Here is a 26,095-nt window from a genome sequence, read left to right on the forward strand (position 1 = left end):
GCATCTCTAGAACCTGATGAGAAGCCTCAGCTGGAAGACAATATATAGATGAGTTTGCCATGGCATGCGTGGCGTGAGATGTGCACCCGTGAATGGGCACGTGCTTCTTGTTCACTTCTGCGTTCCATAGGTTTGCACGGTGTGAATGCAGCCTTGTGTACTGTGTTGCATGTGTGTGCGACAAATCGCCAGCCCGATCATGCCCACGTTTGCTGCATTATTGTCAAAAATGTAAGAGGACACATCTGTACATGGCAACATTGTGTATTTTTGCCAAGCAGAGGCCTAAATCAATGGCAAATTAGGATCTTTTAAACCACCACACATTGCCAGCAGTTTACGTTTTCATCCACCAAACTGCAATAGATTAGGACTGAATCCCCCTTGGCAATGTGTGGGGATTCTACAGTAAAATATTCCTGTCATTTCTCCCTTATTGCTCTCAAAGCTTCTTCTTGTATTTGTTTATTATGTGAAACTGAAAAATATACTGTGTACCTCAAAGGCATTTTTAACAGTCTTATTATGATTGCTCAGCACTACTCAGCATTTCTCAGTGTTCACAATTCCCTAAACAATATGACTGTAACTCTGCACCACTCTCAACACGCCCAACCTGTCATTACTGTTCACTTCCTGTTTGGAATGTACTGTAGTTCAGTGTCGAGGATTTGGTTTATCACAAACACAGAGGGATATAACTCACAGTCATTGCTGTAATTGAGCTGTGCCCAGCATGGTACTGAATATAACAGGGACCCTTCTCCTGGCTACTGGGATCACTCTTCTTATTTATCTTGTTAAATGGTGGAATAAGATAAAGCAGAAAAACCTTCCCCCGGGGCCCACACCTCTGCCCCTGCTGGGGAATATCATGCAGGTCAGCCCCACAGAATTTCCACAATCTGTGCTTAAGGTAAGATGAGACATTTACACCATCATTATTAAACTACAACCGATATTTGGAGTATTGTAAGTGGTTATCTCTCTCAGCTATCTAATATATAATATATGTGTGTGCAATTAATATAAATGCTAAAAAAGACAGAGAGAAATGGTTTATGCTCTAGTGCAGTGGTTCCCAAACTGTGTGCTGTAAATATGTGGACAAACAGAAACACAAACCTGTCCACCTCCACATAACTGAACCTAAGAATGACAGGAAAGCACAATTTACATAACTTTACTACATTTTCTTCTGAATTTCTCAATAACAAACTTTTGCTTAAGGGAACCATGAAGACAATGCTGATACTCTAGGGCGCCATGATTCAAAAAAGTTTGGGAACCACTGCTCTAGTGCATTTCTGCCAATCAGAAAAGTGCTTGAGTGTAATAAATGAGCCAAATAATTTCTCTGTTTTAATAAAGGGGAATACAAGGTCCCCAATATGTGATGTTATAATAAATATGAATAATTTTAAATAAAAGAATTCATAAGCCACTAGTTCCTAAATGTTAAATCGGTGACACAATTCAACCACAGTATCCAATCTCTTTCCAATGGAACAGCGCTAATGACAAAATGAAAAATATATATGGAAGGTAAGCCAAGACACAATATATTAATATTATTAATTTATTTAGCTAAATAATCCACATGGATAATATTATCTGCATTTATATAAAGAAATAAGGTACTTGTGTACTTAACGGACTCATTGCAGAAAGAACCAAAATACATTTTTTAAATGGTACTTTTGTTCTTTACGTACACAAATACTGAAAGTTGGCCCCACCTAAAGAAGAAAGTTGTCCCTTCACGGGCTTGCTGCGCTCACCGCGCTTCGGGCTCGGTGGCTCACTACGCTCGCCACAAGGTTATATTCCCCCTCTGTGCCCACTTGGATGGTAAGGAATGACGCTGGACACTGGCTGATGACGTCAGGGTCCTCTCCATGAAGGGGAATTAGACATTACCATGATAGATAATAATAATGAGTGTAGGACACTTCAGTTCTCTCTGCAATGAGTCCGTAAAGTGGGTTCTCTCTGCAATGAGTCCATAAAGTACACAAGTACCAAAAATAATATATAAAATATAACAAACATACTTATTGGATGGATGGATAGATAGATAGATAGTTAGATAGATACTCACTATTGCTACTCATTAGAAAATACAATAACTAGATACATTGTATATAATAAAACAAAAAAAATAGAATTTAATACAAAATAAATATTGTGTATGATGCATAGTGTAGATATTTATTTGAAATTTTAACTTGCTTTATAAAACAGTATCTAAGCAACGTACAGTGTAACTGCTGTAATGCAATGTATATGTCTCTAAAGCTGAGTGAGAAGTATGGACCTGTGTACACCCTCTACATCGCCAGTAATCCTGCAGTCATGTTAATTGGCTACGACGCTGTGAAGGAGGCTCTTGTTGACCGCAGTGATGCATTTAGTGACAGAGGAAACGTGAAATTCACTGACCTGTTCTTGAAGAACTATGGTATGATACCTAAAAAGATAAGAATAGCACTTAAAGCTGAAATACCATATTATTATTATTATTATTATTATTATTATTATTATCATCTTATACAATGGTCAGCCATAACATTAAAACGACTGACAAGTAATGTGAATACTGTAACTTTGAGTATCTTGTGACAATGGCACTTGTGAAGGGTTGGGATATATTAGACAGGAAGTGAACAGTCAGTTCTTGAAGATGATGTGTTGGAAGCAGGGATAATGTAAGTATCAAAGTGATGTTGACAAGAGACACATTTTGATGGTTAGACAAATGGTCTCAAAAGTGTCAGGTCCTGTCCGGTGTTCCAGGTATGCAGTGGTTAGTACCTACCAACAGCGGTCCAAGGAAGGAAAACCAGTGAACTGGTGACAGGGTCATGGGAAGGCCCATCAAGAGCTCTGACAGGCCTAGGTACTGGGAGGGGGCGTGGCCAAATCCAGGAGGTGTAGCCACATCCCCTCTTGTTAAAAAAACTTCAGACTACTATGCCTGGTGCCATGAAGTGATATGGCATGCTCAGCACAGTGGGGTAACAATAGGGGAGGGGGCAATCAGTGAAATCACCCCCACTTGTAACCTACTCTCTAATCATTACCACAATCTGCATCTGCTTTACAATGCTGCAACAGCAGGACATTGGGCAGTGAGAAGAGACCTGCAGCAGATATCTCCTGCTTACCTTTCAGCCCCAATGTGGCCCGCCTTCCCCATACACTAGTATGGGGACCTAAATTTATCAAACTTCAAAAATAATATATTTTCAGAATTTGACTGCGAAAACAAATGCCATCTTCAGATGGCATGTGTTCCTGGACCACAGCTCCTTCCTATAGAAAGAAATCCTGGGTTGCGAACAGGAATCCATTAGGATCCCTCTGCCCCTGTCCAGCTCCTTCGGCCGGAAGTCGAGCATGCATGAAGTAATGTTCATGCATGCGGAATAGCACTGCTGAGTCAGTGCTAATTTTTACTCCTGCAGTATATGCTTATTACTTACTCCTGTGGGATATGCTTATTACTTACTCCTGCAGGATATGCAATTAATTTTGGCAAATACAGTCATTGGCAGTAACTGAACACAATCCTTTAACTTGTAGGGATCATCATGAGCAATGGGGAAAGATGGAAGACAATGCGACGCTTCTCCCTCATGACTATGAGGGATTTTGGAATGGGAAAGAGAAACATTGAGGAGAGGATCCAGGAGGAGGCTCGGTGTATTGGGGATTCATTTATGAAGACCAAAGGTGGGTATAGATAATGAATGATGACACAAATTTATTTATAAAGAAAATGTAATCCATAGATCTTTCATAAGTTCTCATACAGATGTGTCCTCATACACTATTGCCGCAGTCACGCCAGACAGACGTTCTAGTCGTGCCAGATGCCGAGTGTCTTTTTTGTGACTTTTTCATGTCTTTTTGTACATCTTAGTCACAATCCGAGATACAGCTTTGTGTCTCTTGTAAAGATTGTGTGATGTTTCACTGCCTCAGGGTATAAGATACAAATTGTTTTAAAAAAGTCACTACACAGCACCAAGCGTCTCACACCACATGGTGTTTTGGGATTTAGTGTATTGTTGACACATCTTATACCTACTAATGATACTGGACTTAAACAATTCAGCACAAAGAAATCATACAGACCCAAGGTACAGTTATACATACACACGCGCACTGGAACCAGTTACCGGCATCAACAGGAGACCACCGTCAACAGCATCAGCAAGAAGACTCCAGATTGGTGTCGGTACGCACCTTTATACCCTTACAGGGATACGCAACACAATAGAAAAGTTTGGCTTGATTCCATTGCTTCCCAGTACGCGTGCATCTGTTTCAGGACATTTAACAGGTTGATTCAAATGGACACAGATCAGCCTCCGACAGCCTTTTGTCTCCTTTTTCCCGCCGCATGCAAATCTAAGCTGCTAATATTACAAAGTACATTTTAGTGTTTTAACTCTCTACAGTCCATAAGTTGAGAATGCATGTTGCGATCTTCTCACCGGTGATACCGGAAAGCTGATGAGACAGAGTAGATCAGTACAATGCTAAACATGGTTTACTTATCATGTACCAAACCTTAGATATCAAAATAGTCTTTATTTCACAACATTAGTAATAAATGAATAACCCTTGGATATTACACTTTGAAGCTATGGAAACCTTTTACGTGAGTGTGCAGTGTGTAAGCATGAGTGGTTTGGGAAAAGATGCTAGTTAGATGTAAGTACAGTAGCGAGGACTTTTAGGGAAGATGCATACGCATGAAGTTAATAAACAGCATTCACATGCAGGATTTTATGCATTCGCTAATGTGCATCATGTTAACAGCGCAACTGTGTGTATTTAATGTGTGTATGGGGTATGGTGAAATATGCGATCGCATGATGCTAATAATAGCATCGCCTTATGTACTTAAGTGTGAGTTTCTCTAAAATGGCGCTGGGCGGCCATTCGCAAAATGGCGTCGTGTAGATCTCATTTTCTAAGATGGTGTCTTGTGGCCATTCATAAGATGGCGTCGTTCCAATCTAATTTTAAACTGAGTCTGTCTCAGCCAATTATCCAGCTTCGACACAACCCCAAGCCACTGGCATCCTTTTGACAGAGGATATGAAAAGTCACTTAACGTCATGATATAAGATATTATTGCCCCTGATTCAAAATATGTTCCTAAATCTGTTTTTTATGGATCTATCATAACTTCTCATACCCCACTTTTACACAGGTATAATAGAACTTATGAATGTAAAATCTATATCGAACATTTAAAAAAGATATATTTTGAGCAATAGGTTTGTGTAGGAAAAGTTACAGTTCATGTTGCTTGTTGCTGCCATCAGAATTTCCTCTTTTAAAGTATCAATACCTGGCAATTGCATTAATATTATGTGATTCTGCATATGTTATTTTGTGGTATCTGAAGTCTGTTGTTATTGCAGTAAATAGAAATGGCCCAGTAAGCCTTCCCATCTTCCAATCTCTTTATTAATTTTTATAACTACGTAGTTTATTAGACAATTCCACACTCCTATATCATTTTGGCCTTGCTTCTACCTGGCTAACTAGACCCCCACTGGATTTAACTCTCTATGCAAAACAATGAAATTATGTCTTTATTCTGTAGTGTGTGTGCAGGAAGTACTGTACTCCAGAATTGAAGCAAGAATAATGCAGCAGTTTATTTGATGTTTATGGGCCTGAGTCACTACCGAATGCAACTGTGATTATTATGCACACAATCGGGTGATTGTGTGCATATGCATTGGAGGTACACGTGCACGAACAGGCCACTGTGGTAGGGACTGCTATTGCAGTGACTATGCAGACCCATCGCAGAGTGGTTAACAGGAAGTACCGTTTTGGGGTGGGGTAGTTGGGGAAACACAGGCGTGCCAGTACGTGTGAATTCTGTTGCATGGGCATTCAGAAATTATCCACTGCAATGCCATATGCAGCTTGAGGACTCATAGTGTGCATGGAAGTTAGCAATTCCTGAGTAAAGTCAGAGCTTGAGCAAGTGTGCGTGAGGCTGCGATGGTAGTTGATTGTACTGATGGTTTTGCAGTCTTGCTAAACATTACGGATGTGTGTAAGGTAAAGTGGGCATCCTTATGTTGTGCTGCGGTGGCATAGCAATAGCAATGAATTAGCTTACTATCGCAGAGGAACTGCATGCGTAATTGCTATTTCATTCACAGTTGCAATCGGTAGACTATAAGGCCCTATATCCATTCAAAAACTGGAGTCAGCCAACTTAGACTTACAGATGTGTCCACACCTTTCCTCAAACCAGGTAAATTAGCACCATTTGGTGCTCTGCAGGCTCTGTGACTTACAGGGACTAAGAGTCCCCCCACATTTTCACAAAATTAAAATAGAAAAATTACAATACAAACAGCGCTAAAGAAGTAAATATATATAAAATATATTAGGCATTTAACAGTCAGCCATTGGGCTTATCTAATGATCATTGGTTGTCTGAATATACCACCTGGCCTTGTGCTTGTATTTGTTTATGCTATTTCAAATGTTGCTGTTAATCTGTAAAGTGAAGCTTAATTTGTATAGTGAAGCTAAGACTGGTCTTCTTTACAAAATAATAGGCACTCCATTTGACCCATCATATCTTCTACGATTGGCTGTTTCCAATGTTATTTGCTCCATTGTATTTGGCGAGAGATTTGACTATGAGGACAAGAAATTCACGACCCTCCTGTCACACATTACAGATACTTTTAAGTTATTAACCTCTGGCTGGGGTCAGGTAAATATTATGAAAGAATTGAGAACCTAATGGAAGTATACTGTGTGCTGGACAGGAGCTTTCAAGATTTACATTTCTGTATCTTTGATAATTTCAACAAAATTCCACATCAAGTAAAGTTATAATCTATTAAAACACACACATAAGAAAATACTTATGTCTAAAAGCTCCAATTGCTTAAATTAATTTGTCTTCTGAATGGACTTCATAAAGGCCTTTCAACATTATTTATTTGTAGCCAGTGCAGTAACTGGGGTTGATGTCACCTAGTGTGCCCCCTCACCCCCTGTATTTTGTATTCCTTGCATGCTCTGAAGGCAAGTGTATGAAAGGGGTGTGACCTTGTGCCAGCACAGCCACACCCCAATTGAATGATCTTTAGGGGGTGTGACCTTGTCCTACACTTCCTTTCTGATCATGCTAGGGGCGTGCCTAGTGCTCCAGGAGCTACTGGGCAGCCCTTAGCATCTGTGTGAATGATGTGCATATGTGCAGTAGACTCTGGGCACAGACTAGTGCCCAAAATCTACTACTGCAGTGCTGCACTCATTGCCTTGCCGGCTGCTTGAGAGAATGGAGGGGTCCTAGGCAAAGACTGCACACGGGGCCCATCCTCACTTAATACGCCCTTGCCCACACACCCCTAGCGATGCCAATGGTTGTATCCAATCCATACCTTGATGGGTCAGACCTGTTTTGGTGGCATTAATCAGATCTTCTATAAACAATATTAGGCAGGTGGTTTTTATGTTATGGCTTATCAGAGTATATACTGTATGTATTTATATATACATGAATACAGGGCCCCAAGCTACGATCTTTACTTGTGGAGACTTAATCCGGCACTGGGTGACTATTCATTCATTCATTTATTTATGCCTGTAACGGCACCTGAACTCGCACAGTTTTGCTCGGAACCCTAAGTGGCTGCGAGCACTTTTGTATGAGTTTAGTCTGCTATAGAGTGCGACTGTGGCCACGATACCTCACATCCCCGGGATCATCACTGTGAATTGGATTGAGTTTAAGTGGGGAGAATAAGTTTGGAGAGGGAAAAGGGAGGTTACATAGGGTGTGTGATCTCTTCTATTGACACTTTCTTCCTCTGTGTGTCAATTCATTTTGCAGAATATATGAGAGCAAAGTGCTGGAATCAATCCAAATATATAGATATATCTGTTTTGGTCATGCCGGTCTCAGTGGGTACTCTGATATTGAATACAGTGTAGGGTAGCTTGTGACCACACAACATTGAGAGCATGAAAATAATAAAGTAAATGAACAGGTATATATATTAGGTCTAGGAAAGCAAAAGTGTAAATGAGAAATGTTAAGTGATGAGTTCTAAATATTGTTTGTGTAGTAATAGTATTTTACTTACAGTATGTTTAACAGTTATATCACTTAAATAAGGGAAACCACATTGTTATAAATGTGACTTGTGTATTGTGGTGTTGAACAGAAGTAAAGTGTGAGTGTTTTCCAATAAAATAATGAAGTTCAGAATTAGATTATGTATAATTTACTTTATAAATAATAACTTCTATGATTTTAATGGGATGTAGTCATGTGACTGGCGGGCAAAAGGCTAGGGATTTATGACAGGTGTCGAAATACCAAAGCCTATCATAATCACGACGATGAATGAAGGTAAGTCCGGGGCACCCTTAGCGTTAGCCACGGGGGGGGGTTAGGATTACCGAGTCTAGCAGGGTTAGGGTTAGGTTTGAGGGGGGGGGAGATTAGGGTTAGGCACCCCCAGAGAGAGGTTAGGGTTAGGCATCCCCTGGGAGGGTTATGTTTAGGGAGCAGTAAGGGGGGGTAGGGTTAGGCACTAGGGGGAGGTTAGGGTTAGACATCACTAAGGGATGCTTAGGGTTAGGGGGAGACAGGGGAGGTCAGGGTACTTACCTGCCTCTATTGGGATCTTGATCCTGTCGGGCATCCACTGTCAGGAATTGTACCACCGGCATTTCAATCCCATTCCAGTTTAAATGTTGAATATAGTAGAGTGTACAGAAGAAGTGATGTGGAACAATCAAACTTCTCACTCAGTCAATCCGGTGTCACGGTATTCATTTGGAAGATCACTTTTTATTCTCTTCCTGACCAGTTGCAGGTTGTAATCTCCACCTCTTAAATCTTTTTGACCTTCTCAATACCAAATAGCATGAGGCCGGCTACACACTTGTGCAACCGTCAATTGTGCCAATGTAGATTGCCGGTACACACTTCAAAGATTGAATGAAATACGGAATGATCTGAGTTCTGTCCTTCATTAATATGTACAGCCTCACATGTGATATCGTGTGATTGGCTGTGCAGCATGGCCAATCACACGATATCGCATGCGACCCATGGGAGCGATTGGTCATTCCGACTTGCCCAGATCGGCCAAATTGGGATGATATTGTACAAGTGTTTACCCACTCTAATGTTCGATGGCTTGCCTTCATGAGGTTTCAGAAAATGGCATGCAAAGCTTGCTAAAAGTGTTAGCCTCCTCCTGTCAGACTTTGTCTTCCTAATGTTGCCTTCATGTTCCAGATTTCCCTTTTTTAGTGGTCTACTCATGTTTCTTACATATTGAATGGAGCAACTACAGGATAGGCAATAGATTATCCCAGTAATGCTACATGTCCAGGATCTCATAATGATCATTGTATTTTTTGTAGGTACCATATATTAATTTTTTTATATCACTTCAAAGATACCTTTGTAGTGTTGTTTCTCTTCTAGAAGTGACTGTGTACTAACCTGCCTTTTAGATTATTCCCTCTCCTCCATGTTATATTTTTGTTTACTTTGTCATCTACTGTAGAATGAGCATAGAACTTTGTCAGACTGGAGAATGTGCCATTGCTTTTATAATGTTTTTCCACTCATCACAGAAGCTGCTGATAAATCTTATGCATTTCTCAGTTTCAGATGTTGTCTTGAGTTAGGGGAAAAGTAAAGCCTCTAGTGTATACCTACTGTAAGATGTTTTATATGACTTTTTGAAGATAGCCTGCATTCCTCTGTTTATATTTTAACTCTTTCACTCTTTGTTCAAAGATGATGTTATTTTTAACAAATCAATATTGTATGCAATATTTTCCCTTGGGTACTCCCAGTATAGTTAGGAGTAGATACTACCAGTATGTACTTTGAATTGAAATTGAAATCACAATAGATAGTTCTTCCAAAAAGAGCTGTCCTTTGCGATGATAGGACTTCTGGGTTTATGACCCCGTAGTCCTTCTATGTATGCACCGTGTGACATGCGTCATGGCAGACACTGGGAGGAATCCAACTGAATCCCTCTCAGGGAAGTTTGCAAAGAGAAACCACAGGCTTCTATTATGCAATGATATCTAAGGATGGCATTGCCTAATGGGTCCAAGCTCCAGATGGTATCACATTCTGGAGCTTTGTAAATGTCAGGAATGGGACCAAAACTCAGAAAACATCAGTTTTTGGAGTTTTGGCTGCATTTTTGCTTTTAGAACATCCCTCCCTGTGTGTTTTACTGGATAAATTGTTTATAATAAGTGCTACATTCATATATTTCCTTCTTTTGTGGTTCATGTGGATATTCTGATCTTTCTATTTGTTCCTTTTTTCTTTCATTTGTTCTTTCTCTCATTTCTTATTTTGTGCCTTCTGGTTCCTGAAAAAAAAAATTCCACTGGAGGGAAAAAAATATCTTCAAAGTTTGGATGAGTTGATGAACTCGTGGTCATTTATAATGCAATAATTATTGGACATCATCCCCTACGTACCTGAGGGATCTTCCACCAGCATTTACCATCTTTGTTTGAAATACTGTAGCTCTGATACCCAGCTATTCCTGCAATATCTACACTTCCAGATTTATGACCTAGGTAAAGTAATGCACATGCATGGCCATTAAGCTGAGCATGCACTAAGGACCACTATCAGGGACAGATCTTGTAGATCTCTCTCCAGGTCACTTTGCCAAAAGAAGCCCATAGGCATTGTCTATTAGCCACAAGCTCTGGAGAGTTACACTTTCCAGAGCTGAATGCATATGGGCACATAACAGCCCCATAGAATTATATGGGGACTGCTGTGTCAGTGGGCCTGATTCAGAGCTGAACGCTCTGACCAGAGCGCTAGCTCTGAATCAGTGCCCTCCTACCTGAAAATGGAGCGGCCTCCTGGCCGCTCGCGTAGCTGTGGGTAACCACCCACAGCATATGCGAGCAGTCAAAAAGATGGTCGCGATGGTCTTTGACCATCGCGACCATCGGGCTTGCGACGAGACCCTATATCTCCAGAAATATCTGTTATGGACCTTTTTTATGTATTGTAGTATGATACCATGCAAATATGCCAGTTGTCAGAGGTTTGACAAATATTTTAATTTAAACATTCTGATGTTGAGTAATTGGAGGATTAACTTGGGATTTTTGGACTGGATTTCAATTTGTAGATCATATTGCTGCTGTTCTCTCAATGCTAATTATACAGAGATGGATGTCTCTATCTATCTACCTAGAGGTGCATCTGATAAAGCTTATGGGTATAAATATACATACATTTTTATTTTCTTTTTAAATTCAACATCACACCCTAAATGTATTAAAACTTTCCCTATAATAATGTATCTAATATTGTAGCAAAACAAGCTCAATGATCTATCCAATTATGTTATAGATAAGTGTCTGAGAGCCCTAGTGAATTATGATGTTGGATTAAAAATTAAAAAAATATTGGTATACAGTTCAACTGAGCATTTGGGAACGTTTAGTAAGGAAACCTTATAATGACAATATCCACCGGAAAATATACATTTTATACTAAAATTTTACTTTTTTAGCTTCTTAATATCTTTCCAACCTTGATGAGCTATGTCCCCGGCCCTCACCAGAAACTTTTCCCAACTTTTCAAAAACTGAAGGAATTTGTGATGGACATGGCAAGGTCTCACCAAAACACACTGGATAAGAACTGTCCACGAGACTACATAGACTGCTTCCTCATGAGGATGGAAGAGGTGAGTGTGCAGAAAGTCTTCCGAATAGAAACAGATAAAGGGGCTTATGTAATAGGTTGCAAGCTTGCGCAGCTGCAGCAATTCATGCGAGTGTTTCCGTATTTGTCAAGTAACAATCATTATAAAAGCAAAAACAGCTTGGTTTTGCCTTTGAAATGATTGGCACTTGAAAAATACAGAAACCCACACATGTATTCCTGCAACGGCACAAGCACGCACCCTATTACATAAGCCCCATAGTATAATAAAACACTGCTTCTACAAAGAGTGGGAACGCTTTATGTTTTGTTTGACTGCTAACATACTAGGAAAGACTAAAAGATCTTAAAATGTATAGTTTGGAGCAGAGAAGGGAAAGGGGGAACATGATAGAAACATTCAAATATATACAGGGTTTAAGGAAGGAGACATTTTTCAAAGAAAGAGAAGTATTAGAACAAGAACTGAACTGAAACTGGAGGGTGGTAGGTTCAGTGGAAATTTGAGGAAAAATTACTTCACAGAAAGGGTAGTGGACAAGTGGAATAGCCTCCCATCAGAGGTGGTAGAGGCTAAGACAGTAGAGCAATTTTAACATGCATAGGGTAGACATAAGGATATCCTTCAGAAGAAGTAAGGATCAATAAGGGTTGAGGTAACAATAAGTTTAAAAATGGGGCAGACTAGATTGGCCAAGTGGTTCTTATCTGCCATCAAATTTTATGTTTCTATGTTTCTAAAATATCTTCAAGGAAAAAAATAACCCAAACACAGAATTTCATGATGAGAACTTACAGTCAGCTGTTATTGACCTGTTTTTTGCTGGGACTGGGACTACAAGTTTGACACTGAGATATGGTTTCCTGATTCTGCTCAAATACCCTGAGATACAAGGTAACTATGTAACATTGCGTCTTGTTTCCAGAAATAGAGAGAAATTCTGATTGTGGCCAGCATAAAAGGGGAAACAATCAATTATATTTGCCAAAGTAGGTAATGCTGTAAACTTGTTACTATATAAAAAAAGACCTCTGCTGGCCATTATTCTTGAAGGCCACCTTCTCCTTGCCTTTGTCGGTCTCTTGGGTTGGAGCAGAGAAGCATAACCTGAAAACATTTAATTAATATTTATGGGGGTGATTTATTAAATATTGGAAAGAGATAAAATGGAGAAGATGCTCAAAACAACTAATCAGCTTCTGACTGTTAAAAGCTGAATGGTTGAAACAGTATGATCAACTTCTCGACTTTATCTCTCTCTAAGGGGTCAATCCAACTAGGTGTGAATTGAGAGTAGCCACTTTGTTTCTTGAAACTCGCACACTTCGCATTGGTGCGCGCTCCCAAGAATTCTCCAATCCAATTAAAATTGCCTATTCACACTACTCGCAGCAAAGTTCGCGAATTTACTGCTGAATGAGATTTGAGATAAGTGCATCAATGGGGTGAAATGGCTGATTTGTGCTTTTATGTAAAAATGCAAGAAATTGATAAAAAACAAACTTTTTTCATTTAATCTCAAACAAAATATAAATATTAAACACCGTATTGAAGTGGTTTATTCATTCAGAGCCTGAGTGCTGCTCTATTGGGGGAACTATATATACTGTATGTGTGTATATACTGTATGAGTGTATGTGTGTATATATATATATATATATATATATATGTGTGTTGTTTGTTGTATGTTTATGTTTATATAGATTAGTTTTATGTGCATATTCTATTTCTTATTTTTAGCAAATAAAACATACTTTATCTGATTTCCACTAATATTTTTTTTAATGGGGTGCAGATTGCTCTGCCTGTTCCCATTATTTGCATATTAATTAATTGAATTACTGTACTAGAGTCTACACAAAATGTCTCTACAAGTCTTTGCATATAGATTGTGTGTATTTATAGCAGTTTTCATTCTCAATTATATAGATCCTTTTTAAGTTTGTTCAAATTAAGAGCCCCATTTATCAAAGGGACATACTGTAGCCCCTTTAACACTCACTAAAGGGGTTATGTCCTCCTTTTAATACTTAACAAATATCTAAGATTGCCACTGTTTGTAACTGTCAATTAAGCCATCTTTAAATGCAAAGGCAATAAAGCTCACTATCGACAATGAGGACCCGGCAGCAGCCTTTCCATCTTCAGTGGTGCCTTCTAGGCACTGCCATGTCCCCGCTTGGTGATGACGTCATGCAAACAAGTATTTGTCAGAACAAGGCTGCCAGCAACAGAGCAGAAGATGACAATGAAGATGGGGATCATCACTGGACCTCACCAAACCATGCCGGAGAGGTAAGTAATGTTAAATACCAGTGATATGTTCATTAGTATCACTGTAGTACTAAAAGAAAAATGCAGCTGGTATTTAGTTATGTTCTTAAATAGGGCCCTAATTATTTTATTCTGATGTGTTACCTGTTTCAAACAGAATATAGAAAACAATAAAATGGCTTTACGAACCAAAAAACTAGCAATGTCCCTCTATGTACCTGCAATGTACAATTATGTTTAAAATGCAAAGAAGCAGCCCACTAGACGTACCATCTCCATGCCTCTGTTTTGCCACCTCCAAGTCACGGCCCAGGAACACCCGGCATTTATCAAAGACATTTCTGATACCTTGTGTCTCAATCGCAACAGCGCATCTGTGCATAAACTCTGTGCAACACATGCTCTGTAGTTTTTTTTTTGGATTTATGGGCAGTTGGCAAAAATCTCTCAACTTCATGAACATTGGCACTGTGTGTGGCTCTAAATCGGGCCAGCTGTGTTGCATTTTATATAACGCTTTTATTGAAATTCAAAAAGAGGAAAAAAAGTAAATTTGGAATTTGTTCTTTGATTATAATTATTTTTTCCAGATGCAGTATGGAAAAAAATAACAAGTTAATGGAAATAAAAGTCTTACTTATCACTGTTCCATAAATGTGAATGTATATTTCAGAGAAGATCCATGAGGAAATAGAGAATGTAATAGGCAGAGATTGCAGCCCATCAGTGGAGGACCGGAGTAAGATGCCATACACCAACGCTGTTATTCATGAGATCCAGAGATTTGCAGATATTGTCCCTGCGGGAATGGCTCATGGAGCCAGTAAAGACACAACCTTCAGGGGATATCATATTCCAAAGGTAATTTTGCCAGAGACAATGTAATTAAATGGTTGAATAAATAAATGTAATTATTATGGCTCTATCTATTATAAAATACTTTCTTCTCTCGATTCTTTTTTGCACAAATGTAAACTTTTTCATGTTTTCCTTTTTTCTGCTCACCACCAAATCTTTAAACCTTCTAAGTCCTGGCATGTTCATATTTTTCATATACTTTGTCTATGATCAAAGGGAACAAAAAAAATAACTAAATAACAAATGTGATTTTAGGGAACCTTGGTGTTTCCAGTCCTTACCTCCGTCCTGAAAGATCCCAAACAGTTCAAGAACCCAGATAAGTTTGATCCTGGACACTTCCTCGATGACAATGGTGGCTTTAAGAAGAATGATGCATTCATACCATTTTCTGCAGGTACTACCAACATGTTATAGTTTATACTATTTGAGTTAAAACTAAGAGCTAACTAGTGAAAAGGTGAATATAATATGGCAATGTTTATGCCTAATGACATCATGAATTTTATATATATATGTATATATATATATATATATATATATATATATATACTGTATGGCAAAGAAATGGCACTCAGAGGCAGCATAAATGCAAAACAATTTATTAGTCTTGGTCTAACGATTCCAATGTAACAACCCCGTCATCAGGACCACATACATAATCATACACTAACAAAAGTAAACATATCATACTTATACCCAGTTGTATGCCCCCACTTCCCGCTCTCCTCAGTACTCCCAGTCACTGCCAACCAGAACAGTTCCCGGCCACACTTACGGGTCCGCCGTCGTCATTACCATAGGAACTGCTGGAGTGCATTCCAGTGGCCGGCTTCCTGCATTCCACCAATGCGTAATCCCTTCTTTAATGCAACCGGATGATGGCTATTAGACATCAGAAATGTATTTTGATCTGTTGGTTTGCAATAAATCCCTGTTTCAATCCATCCATCTAACACTGTGATAATGACATCAAAGAAGTTTGCACTCTCAGTGCTATATTATAGGTAAATTTAATAGACAAGTCAAGATTGTTAATTTCAGTCATCAAATTTGTAAAGAGCTCAACACACCATATCTATAGTAGGAAAGCATCATCTATGTATCTAGTGTACATCAAGATGTGTTTACTAATATTGGGTGTAATTGCATTGCTCTAAAACAAACATGGACAGACATGAGGGCCCATCAGTACTGATGATCCCGGCCACAAACTGCTTCTTATCTTTAGTCAGACATCTGCCTGTGAATAATAATCAATTCTTGGAGAGGGTCATTGCTGCAGGCAGTTATGTTCAGCATCACCAACAGAACTGGTTTGATATCAGGACATGGGGTTTGCATGACTTGGACCCGCAACTCACAGGGGGCTTCTGTCTACCCTACCCATAGGCAAACACAGGGGGGTTTCCTTGAAACTCCCCTCCCCAGCCCACACCAGAAATAGTAATATAATAGAATATTACTAGCGCTGCATGTTCTTCCCAGTATCACAAATGAAATAATTAGCAGCACCTGTGGATCTTTTAACATGTGTCAGCCAGTAATAAATACAGTACACCTGTGCACCAACTAGGAGATCTAGAAAACATGCACTGTTAGGGGTGCACTGCTATAAACCATTAATAGGGTTAATTATTAGTACCATATAATAATACACTATCCAGTGCATAAGGAGACCAATTTGTACATATATGTCCAGGCCAGTGCTAGGTTCTTCTGCTGCTCCCCCAGACTCCTGGCCTTGCTCCCATACACTTAAAAGGTGCCCACATATGAAACAAAAGCATTCAGCTCAGGCAGGGTGGCCCTACTGCCACATATTATGGCTTACTGTGATTGCTGATCCTGTATATGCTGGAATTATGACACTCTAAAGTTCAAAACACTTTGTGTGAGGCATATTGAAACTGTTCACAAATGGTCTATTGAGCAATATAGGCAGGCACATAGGTACACTTACAATTAGTTATGAAACTGACTTTGTAAATGGTCTGAATAAAGTTATATCATTCCTATTTGTCACTCAGACCTTCCAGGAGTTATTTCAGGTGTTGGAACTTAGGGTGTGTCCCAAAAATTTTGGGAGAATGGCCACATATTGTTTTTTATACTGGCCCCCTCTAAGCATTTACAGGCCCCTCTATAAACAGGTAAAAAAGTGATGCATACCTCTCAAGGTATGCATTACCTCTCACCATCCTGGGGGTGTTGCTGAATATCTCTGGCAGGCTTGGGTACTATGCACAACCCCCTCCACTTTTGGTGTTCCTGGTCTCGTTTATGCTTTTTGAAAGTTTTAATACTTAAAGTAGAAAAATATACACTTTACTTGATTAGTATCCAGTGAGATACTAATTTTATATGAATGCATTGTTTATATTTATTCTACCATAATAGAGCAAGTGATATGCTGAAAATGTATGCATTTGTACAGAACAGCTCCTAAAAAATAATGTCTACATTTAAATTGTTTCAGATAAGCACCATCTGAATCTGTAATACAACTTGTATTTCATTCTATCTCCCCAGGAAAACGTATGTGTGTGGGGGAGAGCCTGGCTCGGATGGAGCTCTTCCTCTTCCTCACCACTATACTGCAAAGGTTTACATTGAAGACTACCGTAGACAAGAATGACATAAATATAACCCCAGAACCAAAGACCAATGGTTCTCGATCTTGGCCTTATGAGATGTTTGTTGTCCCTCGATGAGGAAGTATTTATCGTATTCCTTCCTTGACACAATGGGTGTTAGCATCACATTAGAAACAAATACTGTAGCAATGCTTACTTTGTACTGCCTTGCTATCCCTCGCAATGAAGTACTTAATAATTAATGAGAAAAGTTATTTCCTGTTACAGATATCATGAACATGAATCAATTCAAAACCTAAAGTACTTGATAAATAATAAATATTTATAACATAATTAGATTATTGTGGTGTTCCATTGTTTTCTAAAGCACGTTACTCTGAATACTTATATGACAAATTTCTGTAAATGTATCTTCTTTGCTTGCACTCTCCATTCCCTTTAGATAACTGTCTTCTGTATTTCAAAATATTTTCTGCTTTATGCTCCATAGGAAAAAAATGGGGTGCACTTTGGTGGAATTATATATTGTGGTATAAAGCAGTGATTATCAAAAGTTTTGACTGATTGTCAAATAGTCAAAAGTTTAAGGCTGTTCCCATGGCATCTGCCTTTGATATATCTGCTGTTTCAGGGGCTATTAAGGATAAGTGGTGTTATTTAGTGATACTGGGCCTTATTCTAAGGGTTTGATCCAATTAGCCGTGATTATGTCGCCGGTGCGAGTCATCGCAGCAATGGCTGCACTTTATGGCAGCCTGGATTTGTTGAAAATTGCTTGCAGCCCCATAGGGCTCCTAGCAAAATTCAGCAAATTCGGGCTCGGAGAGGGCCATGAAGGGTGCGAGGTGTCGGTCCGTTGTCGGTCCGTTGCTGGCATTTTAACACAGTTGCAACTCACACCCTTCGCATGGAATAGGATTGACCTCTAAGTCAGACGGATCTCTTAGCATGGATGCAAATGCCAAGTTTTTGCATACAGTGCATGCATAGAAGCAACTTTACACATTTACACCTGTGACGGTCCTGTTCCAAGTCGGAAGGAACATGGCTGGGTCTGTCTTTCAGTAAAAAATTAGGCATTTTGTTGCAAGAACAAGGCAGTGACAAAACAATTGCATGTAACCACCCAGGCTTGTTGGAGTGTAATGGGCATGTATCAAAAGCTCTGTGCTATTCTGGGTTATTTGTATAGGCAAGGGTATGCCTGTCTCTGACATATCTCTTGCACCTACCTGTAGCATGGTACTGGTGCAAGTGCAGATACTAATGATGCTCATTGAATGTTATCTTGCATTAGCATAATGTTGGATATCTGGATTACATGGCTGCCCGTAACTACAGCCTCTTTGTGCATGATTCAGAATCAGCCCCATTTTGACTGATTAGGATTTGTTTGGTTACTATGAGTTACAACACCCTTTCTACATATGTATGTGCCAATTTAAGGCTGTTCTCTAGTTGTTTACTTTTTCCACATATAACAAATATGCCAATACATATACATTCATAAGCGAACCTATTATTATTATTATTATTATTATTATTATTACTATTATTATTATATCTAATTATAATATATTATATTTATATAGATGTTTTTATATATTTTATCTAGTTGTCACATATTTATACAGTTTTATGCAATCCAGCAAAGTGTTACAACTATAATGAGGGTATACAGTAGGTCATGTATTGTAAATGTGTGTTTTATGTTACATGTACGTTTAATGTTTCATATATCTGCATATAACAACTCTAATCCAGCAGAGATTGAAGGGCTAAGTCTGTATAGCCCATTTATGAAATGGAGTGGTGACAAAGGGCCTGATTCAGCAAGGATCGCAATTGCAAAGCCGCATGCAGGCAGCCTTGAAATACAATCATGCAAATGCAGCAGGAGGTGTATGACATCACATATGGGATCACAATCGTGACCATTGGTGTTTGATGGTTGCAGTGGTGGATGATGCTGGGTGGCTGGACAGCTGAGTAAGCCTGACAGCGGCCAGCTGAGTGAGCCCAGCAGACTGCGCCTTATGGCCGGCCAGCTGAGTGAGCCCAGCAGACTGTGCACGTCCTTAGGCTGGCCACTCCCAGAAAACAGAGCAGACACACATTGTTTCTGGGGATGCCAGCCAACCCCTTCCCTGCACCACCCCTCTGCCTTCCGATAGTCGTGAATCTCCTTTCAGCAGTGCACTTGCATGCAGTGCTGAATTAGCCCCAAAGACTGCAAATGCTTTCATCTGTTTTTATTTTACATTTTACCTATATGGAACAAGAAGGAATGTAATATAAAACAAGAAACTCCACCAAGAAATTATATAATGATCTAATATAAATTACAAACATCTGGACATAAGGATAATAAGGGCGGAGATGACTTTTTTGATGTCCTCACACTGTTGGTGGAAGCAGCCAGAGACAAAGATAAGACAGTGGGGTATTTGATGCCTCATTTTCCTGATGAAACAAATGTGTAGATCATTGAGTGCGTCGAGTGGATGCTGAGATAATACCAGCACCCTCAACTAGTCTGCCACAGACATCCCCACCCTCAGCTTTTAGCATCAGATAACCACAGTACCTGCGGTGCGGTACAACTGCTATTTCAGCATATGAGTGGTAATGGTAAGAAAGTTTGAGGGCAAGAGTACATCTCTGACAACTTTAACTGGTCACCATGCATATCCAACTAATGTGGCAAAATCAGGAATTATGACTGCAGCACAGAGGGGTAAGTAAAGCAACCCCTTCAGCAGATTTATTGATTTGCAAGGTAATTGACATGTCTTAAAGATTTACCAAGTACTGGAACTTTAACTATACAGAGACTGCCACACCTTGGAATACACAATTATTTTGGAAAGTTTGCATGTGGATGACATTTTTATACAATCATTTTTACAGACAGGTATATGTGTAAGGGGGAGTAATGCGCCACAAGCGTATCACCCATACAAACACATCCATTGGTTCTACCAAACAGGAGAGGGACTGTCCAACATCTACTTTTTCATAGTATCTATTAAATGTTTTTACTGTATTTGTTTTGTCACTGTATACCAGTATTAGTTTTTTAAAACATTCCTTTATGCTGGAAGCTATTTGTAATTGACATCTCTTTTTTTTCTTTAAAATAGTACATATATTTCTTTTATTTTACATCAATGTGTAACTAAATCATTTGAAGAAATGTTTTTTTTTTTAAATAATATTTATTGAAGGATTTTACATGTTAAACAAAAGACAGATCATACATAATATGACATGACTCTACTGAAGTGATCATGGGCATCCACGAATGCCTCGCTGTCCATTATAAAATAAAAAAAAATTAAAAGCACACTTGCTTTTCAAAAAGTAGTTTGTCAGCGATTCTTAATAGACTCTAACGAGCAAAAAAAATATCAGATACAATTTTGTATGTCATGGTCATTACACACTGTTAACACTCTTAACAATATGAGTGGGGAGGGGAAGACAAGGGTAACACATAGGGGGGGTAATCTATGAAGGGGTGGCTAAAATCCTTTTGGACTTATAAAGTTATAACAAAGTAATGTAATGAAATAAAATAGAGCAGAGACAGCAAACACTGATATAGATTTGTCAAAACAAAAAATACCTTCATACAATGAAAAGATAACAAATTCAATAATACCGATGAACTTGTTCAGGAGAATATAAGGCTAGGAAGAGTAGTACGTAGAAAATTGCTTACGAAAGATACTTGGACAAGAACCAATCCGTATTTTCGAACAATTTCAAGATGTGTTTTTGGGCATCATCATCTAAAGACATTATGAATGGTTCCCAATAGGTATAAAATTTTTCTCCTCTTTTATCTAGCTCAGGTATGGAGGATCTTGTATCGAAGTAAAGAAGACAAAGCAATTTCTGTTTAACCGAAGCTAATGATGGGGCGGATTTAGAAGTCCATTTGATTAAGATTGCTTTCTTACCTAAGGTTAAGGAGTTTATCAAGAACGGTATCTTGTTTTGTTTAAGAGGTCCCAACTCCCAGTTCCTGAAGTTTAAAAACAAACATGCAAGTGCATCTGGGAGTACATCTATGGAAAGGATTTTCTTAATAAAAGCAATCAGCTTATTCCAAAATTTTTTGATCTTTCTACATTCCCACATGTAATGGATAAAGTTTCCAAAAGAGTGCCCACACTTTAAGCATTTTCCTGTCTCGTCAAGAACCATGTGTTTGCGTTGGGAGGGGGTAATGTAGGCTCTATGTAAAGTTCGGAAATGTACTTCCTGTAGGTATGCAGATTGAAGATGTTTTAAAGAAGATTCATAATGATCTAGTAGACATTGAATTCCTTGTAACTCTGGTATATCAGACTTCCATTTATCAAATAATATAGCCCATTGGTCAGATGTAACATTAGGAATTATATTTGGATATATATATCTGGTTCTAATGGTATTATTGATCAAAATTTTAGTATTTTATCTATGTATTTAGGTTCAGAGTCGATAGGTATTACATGGTCAAGAGAGTTTAGGTAGTGGCGAGTCTGTAGGTACATGTAAAAATGCCGATTAGGAAGGTCATATTTATGCTGAATTTCAGAAAATGAGAGAATATTTCCCCCAGGGTCAAAAACTTTAGAAGAACAGGAAAGGCCTTTTTTGCTCCAAATTTGAAAAGTGGAATTTTCTAGTGAAGGGGCGAATGATGGGTTTCCCCATAATGGTAAATATTGTGTGATCAACGGATTTCTGCCTTGTTCTTTATTAAGAGCCAACCATGCCAAAGATGTGTCTTTAAATAGTAAGTTATTTAAAATGTTATGAGGTATGTGAGATATTTTTGACTGAATAAGAGCAGCTGGTGCATAGGGATGAAAAAGGGCTATATCTAAAGCTTTGTCCAAGTAAATTTCCTTTTCCAACAGCCAGTCACTGAGGTATCTAAAAAAAACTGCTAAAGAATATGCTTTAATATCGGGGAATCCCAATCCTCCTTCTTTTCACAATACTTTAAATGTCTGTCTTGCTATCCTCAGTCTCTTGTTTTGCCAAAGGAATTTTGAGATGATTGCTTCGATCTTTAAAATATCTCTCTGTGTTATAGAAACTGGAAGCATCTGGATAATATAAAACATTTTTGGAAATATGATGTTTTTATTACTGCCATTCTTCCTAGTAAGGATATTGGTAATGACTTCCAATTATCAAGAAGAAGTGAAATTTTCTCCAAGACCGGGTTAAAATTCAATTTGTATAAGGCAGAGAGATCTGAACTTATATTAATCCCCAAATATTTTATATGGGATGAAACTAATTTAAATGGAGGACAGTTTTCTATCACTGGATGCTCTGTCGGAGAAGTATTTATATATAACATTTCCGATTTGTCGGTATTGACCTTATAACCTGACAAGAATCCAAAAGAGTTAATTAATTCCATAACTGCTGGCAAGGATTGCTCAGGTGAAGACAAGAAAAGAAGAGCGTCGTCTGCAAACAATGCAATTTTCATTTCTATATTGCCAACTGTGATCCCCTTTATCTCTTGGGAAGAACGTATTGCAACTGCTAGGGGTTCTATTGCCAAGGCAAATAAGAGAGGTGACAATGGGCAACCTTGCCTAGTACCCCTACATACAGCAAATGGAAGGGAAAGGTAACGATTACAAGAGACTTGTGAGAGAGGCGAAGAGTATAAGGTGCGAATGGTCTCTATAAAATCTTTAGGGAATCCAAATTTTTCCAGAGTGAAAAACAGGAAAGGCCATGAAACTAAATCAAATGCCTTTTCTGCATCCATGGCTAAGACAACCTTGGTTTCTTTGGTAAGATTAGTTGAGGATTTAGTGTGTTGGATAACTGACAATAGTCTTCTGACATTTACCACCGAATGTCTCCCCCAGAGGAAACCAGTCTGGTTGGGGTGTATGATATCGGGCAGGAGAATCTTAAGTCTTTCCGCTAGTATTTTAGTAAGTAGTTTATAGTCGATATTATGGAGTGATATTGGCCTATATGAGCCAGGAGGAGAAAGGTTTTTACCTGACTTAGGTAGCACTTTGATAACAGCAGAGTTAAAGTAGTGCGGAATGTCCTTACTATTCAGTATTTGATTAAAGAAAGAAAGAAGATGTTCACTCAATCTAGGAGCGAGTATTTTATAGAACTCGCTTGTGAGGCCATCAGGGCCTGGTGCCTTAGAAGGTTTTAATTTCTGAATGGCCGAATTAACTTCTAATAAAGTAATAGGTCCCACTAACATTTGACCCATTTCAGATGATATCTGAGGGAGAGGAAGTGATGACCAGAATGATGAGAAAATTTGTGAAGCAGGCGTGTCAGTAAGGGTTTTTTCTAGAAATTGGGTCCTATTTTTTACTGGAGTATCACTAATTAAAGAGTTAGGGTGGTGTTGTTGTGGAGAAGAGTACAGTGACTTATAAAATTCTGACATTACCTCAGTGATCTGGCTGTTGGATGTGGTAAGTGAGCCATCAGCTTTAGCCAGAGGTTGAACCACCATTTGTGGACGAGAACCTGTTAATAAATTCGTAAGGAGTTTACTGGTGTTATTTCCAAATTTATGAAATTTATAGTTAACTGCAAATAAATATTTATCCCCCATGATGTTAAGTAGTTCTTCAAAGTGAATTTTGGCGTTAAGATATGTATTTTTAGACTCTAAACTTGGGGACAATTTATAGTTCTGAATGGTCTCCGAGAGTTTATGCGGTGCAATAATATAAGAGTCTGCTCTCTTTTTCATAATGTTGGCCGAATAAGAAATGATCCTTCCCCGCAAAACTGCCTTCGCTGTTTGCCAGAATAAAGAAGAGTTTGTTGTAACATAAGAAAGGTTGTCAAGTTTGTATTCTTCCCAGGAAGATTCTATTTTTTTGCGAAAGGTAATAGATTGTGCTAAATGAGTTGGAAACCTCCATAACCTGTTTGGGCATAGTTCTGTAGTGAATTGGAGATCAAACCATACAAGACCATGATCCGAGAGAACTATGGGTTCAATTGCAGATTTAGTTACTTTAGAGAAAAGGTGATTAGATATAAGTGTATAATCTATGCGCGACAACGTGTTATGCGCTGCTGAAAGGCATGTGAAATCCCCTTCTATAGGGTGTAAGGCTCGCCATATATCAATAAGATTAAGCCTTTTAGCGAGCAAAGGGACTCCAAGCTTAGGGAGCGGTGTGGGTTGTTTAGGAGGATTGGATCTATCCAAATATGTAGAAGCTATAAGATTAAAGTCACCGCACACAATAAGTGTGTTGGGGTCATACATCAGTAATTTGGCTAGTATAGATTGGAAAAAAGACTTTTTATAAACATTTGGGGCGTAGATGTTGCACAAATGGAATTTAACCCCTTTGATCAGAATTTCAGCAAAAACAAATCGACCTTCTGTATCTGACTCAGTAGATATCACATGTACAACCAGTTCTTTTCTTGCTATTATAGCTACACCTCTAGCCCTGGAATTATATGGAGCAGCCGCTAATAAGGACCATTGTAACATTTCAAGTTTCTTTGTCTCTATAGATGTGAGATGGGTCTCCTGTAAAAAAAAACAAATCCATGGTATGCTTTTTCAAATACATTAAAATTTGTCTACGTTTGGCTGGGGAGTTAATCCCACCTACATTAAGTGTGACAATTCTCAGGGAGGCCATTCAATTACAGAGACTAAGAATTCAACATGAAGATGTAGACCAGCATAGAGAGACACCACATAGAAATCCCGGGTTGGTAAGAGGGGGTAAGGAAAGAGACATTACAAAACACTGGAGGGACAAAGGAAACAGTAAAAAAAAATAGTAAGACAAAAGATTGAGCAGAGCATATGAAGTCATGAAACTTCCAGGATGATGTTCTAAATGTATTGGAACACATGGTATTCTTAGCAAACAATAAAGAGGAGCTCGGCTTCCCACCGCCCATTTGTAAAAAATAACAAGGAGGCAGGTACCTGAAAAAGGCTTCTCCTAGCCCTTAATATAAAATAATGAAAAACTATTACCCTCACAGGGAAAACTTGAAAATCAATCATTTAGATTATAGCAACCAAAACACATTATCACATATTGTGCGATCATAAAAATGAAACAAGCATCTCAAATATCTTAACTTCAAGTATTTCAGTTCACAGGAGCTGGGATGTCATGTATCAGCTCTTCCTTTTCTTCATTCAGAAATGCCATTGCATCTGCAGGATTAGTAAATTCTTTCTGGGATGATCCATCAAATATGCGCAAACGTGCAGGATACATCAGGGAAAATTTGTGTTTACTTGCGATTAATGATGCACAAATAGGAGCAAAGGCTTTCCTGGCTCTGGAGAGTTCCACAGAATAGTCTTGGAATATATATAGCTTATTCCCTTCCCACATTAGCGGAAATTTCTTACGTGAAGCTGACCAGATGAGAGATTTGTGGAGATAATTCAGGCACTTAAAGAGAGTAACTCTAGGCATCGCTGAGGCAGACGACGAAGGGATCTTGCCAATTCTGTGGACCCTTTCTATGACAAGGTCTGTGCAGTCAGATTCTATCCCTAACAAAGTGGGTAGGGTATTGCGAATGAGATGGGCCAGGGCTGGGCCTTTCACTGACTCTGGGATT

General features: G+C 38.8%; 1 protein-coding gene across 1 annotated transcript; it reads left to right on the forward strand.

Moving 5' to 3' along the window:
- Positions 1 to 656: 656 nt before the first annotated feature.
- On the forward strand, positions 657 to 18,143 carry LOC148518791 (cytochrome P450 2C23-like). Its single transcript, XM_088477116.1, has 9 exons — positions 657 to 916; positions 2,299 to 2,461; positions 3,586 to 3,735; positions 6,606 to 6,766; positions 11,592 to 11,768; positions 12,500 to 12,641; positions 14,695 to 14,882; positions 15,135 to 15,276; positions 17,412 to 18,143. Exons 1-9 carry the CDS (start codon positions 737 to 739, stop codon positions 17,591 to 17,593), a joined length of 1,485 nt encoding a protein of 494 aa, XP_088333242.1. The 5' UTR covers positions 657 to 736; the 3' UTR covers positions 17,594 to 18,143.
- The last annotated feature ends 7,952 nt before the right edge of the window (positions 18,144 to 26,095 follow it).

This window comes from Taudactylus pleione, unplaced genomic scaffold (assembly GCF_031769625.1).
Source record: "Taudactylus pleione unplaced genomic scaffold, aTauple2 ptg000199l, whole genome shotgun sequence".
NCBI classification, from domain to species: Eukaryota; Metazoa; Chordata; class Amphibia; order Anura; family Myobatrachidae; genus Taudactylus; species Taudactylus pleione.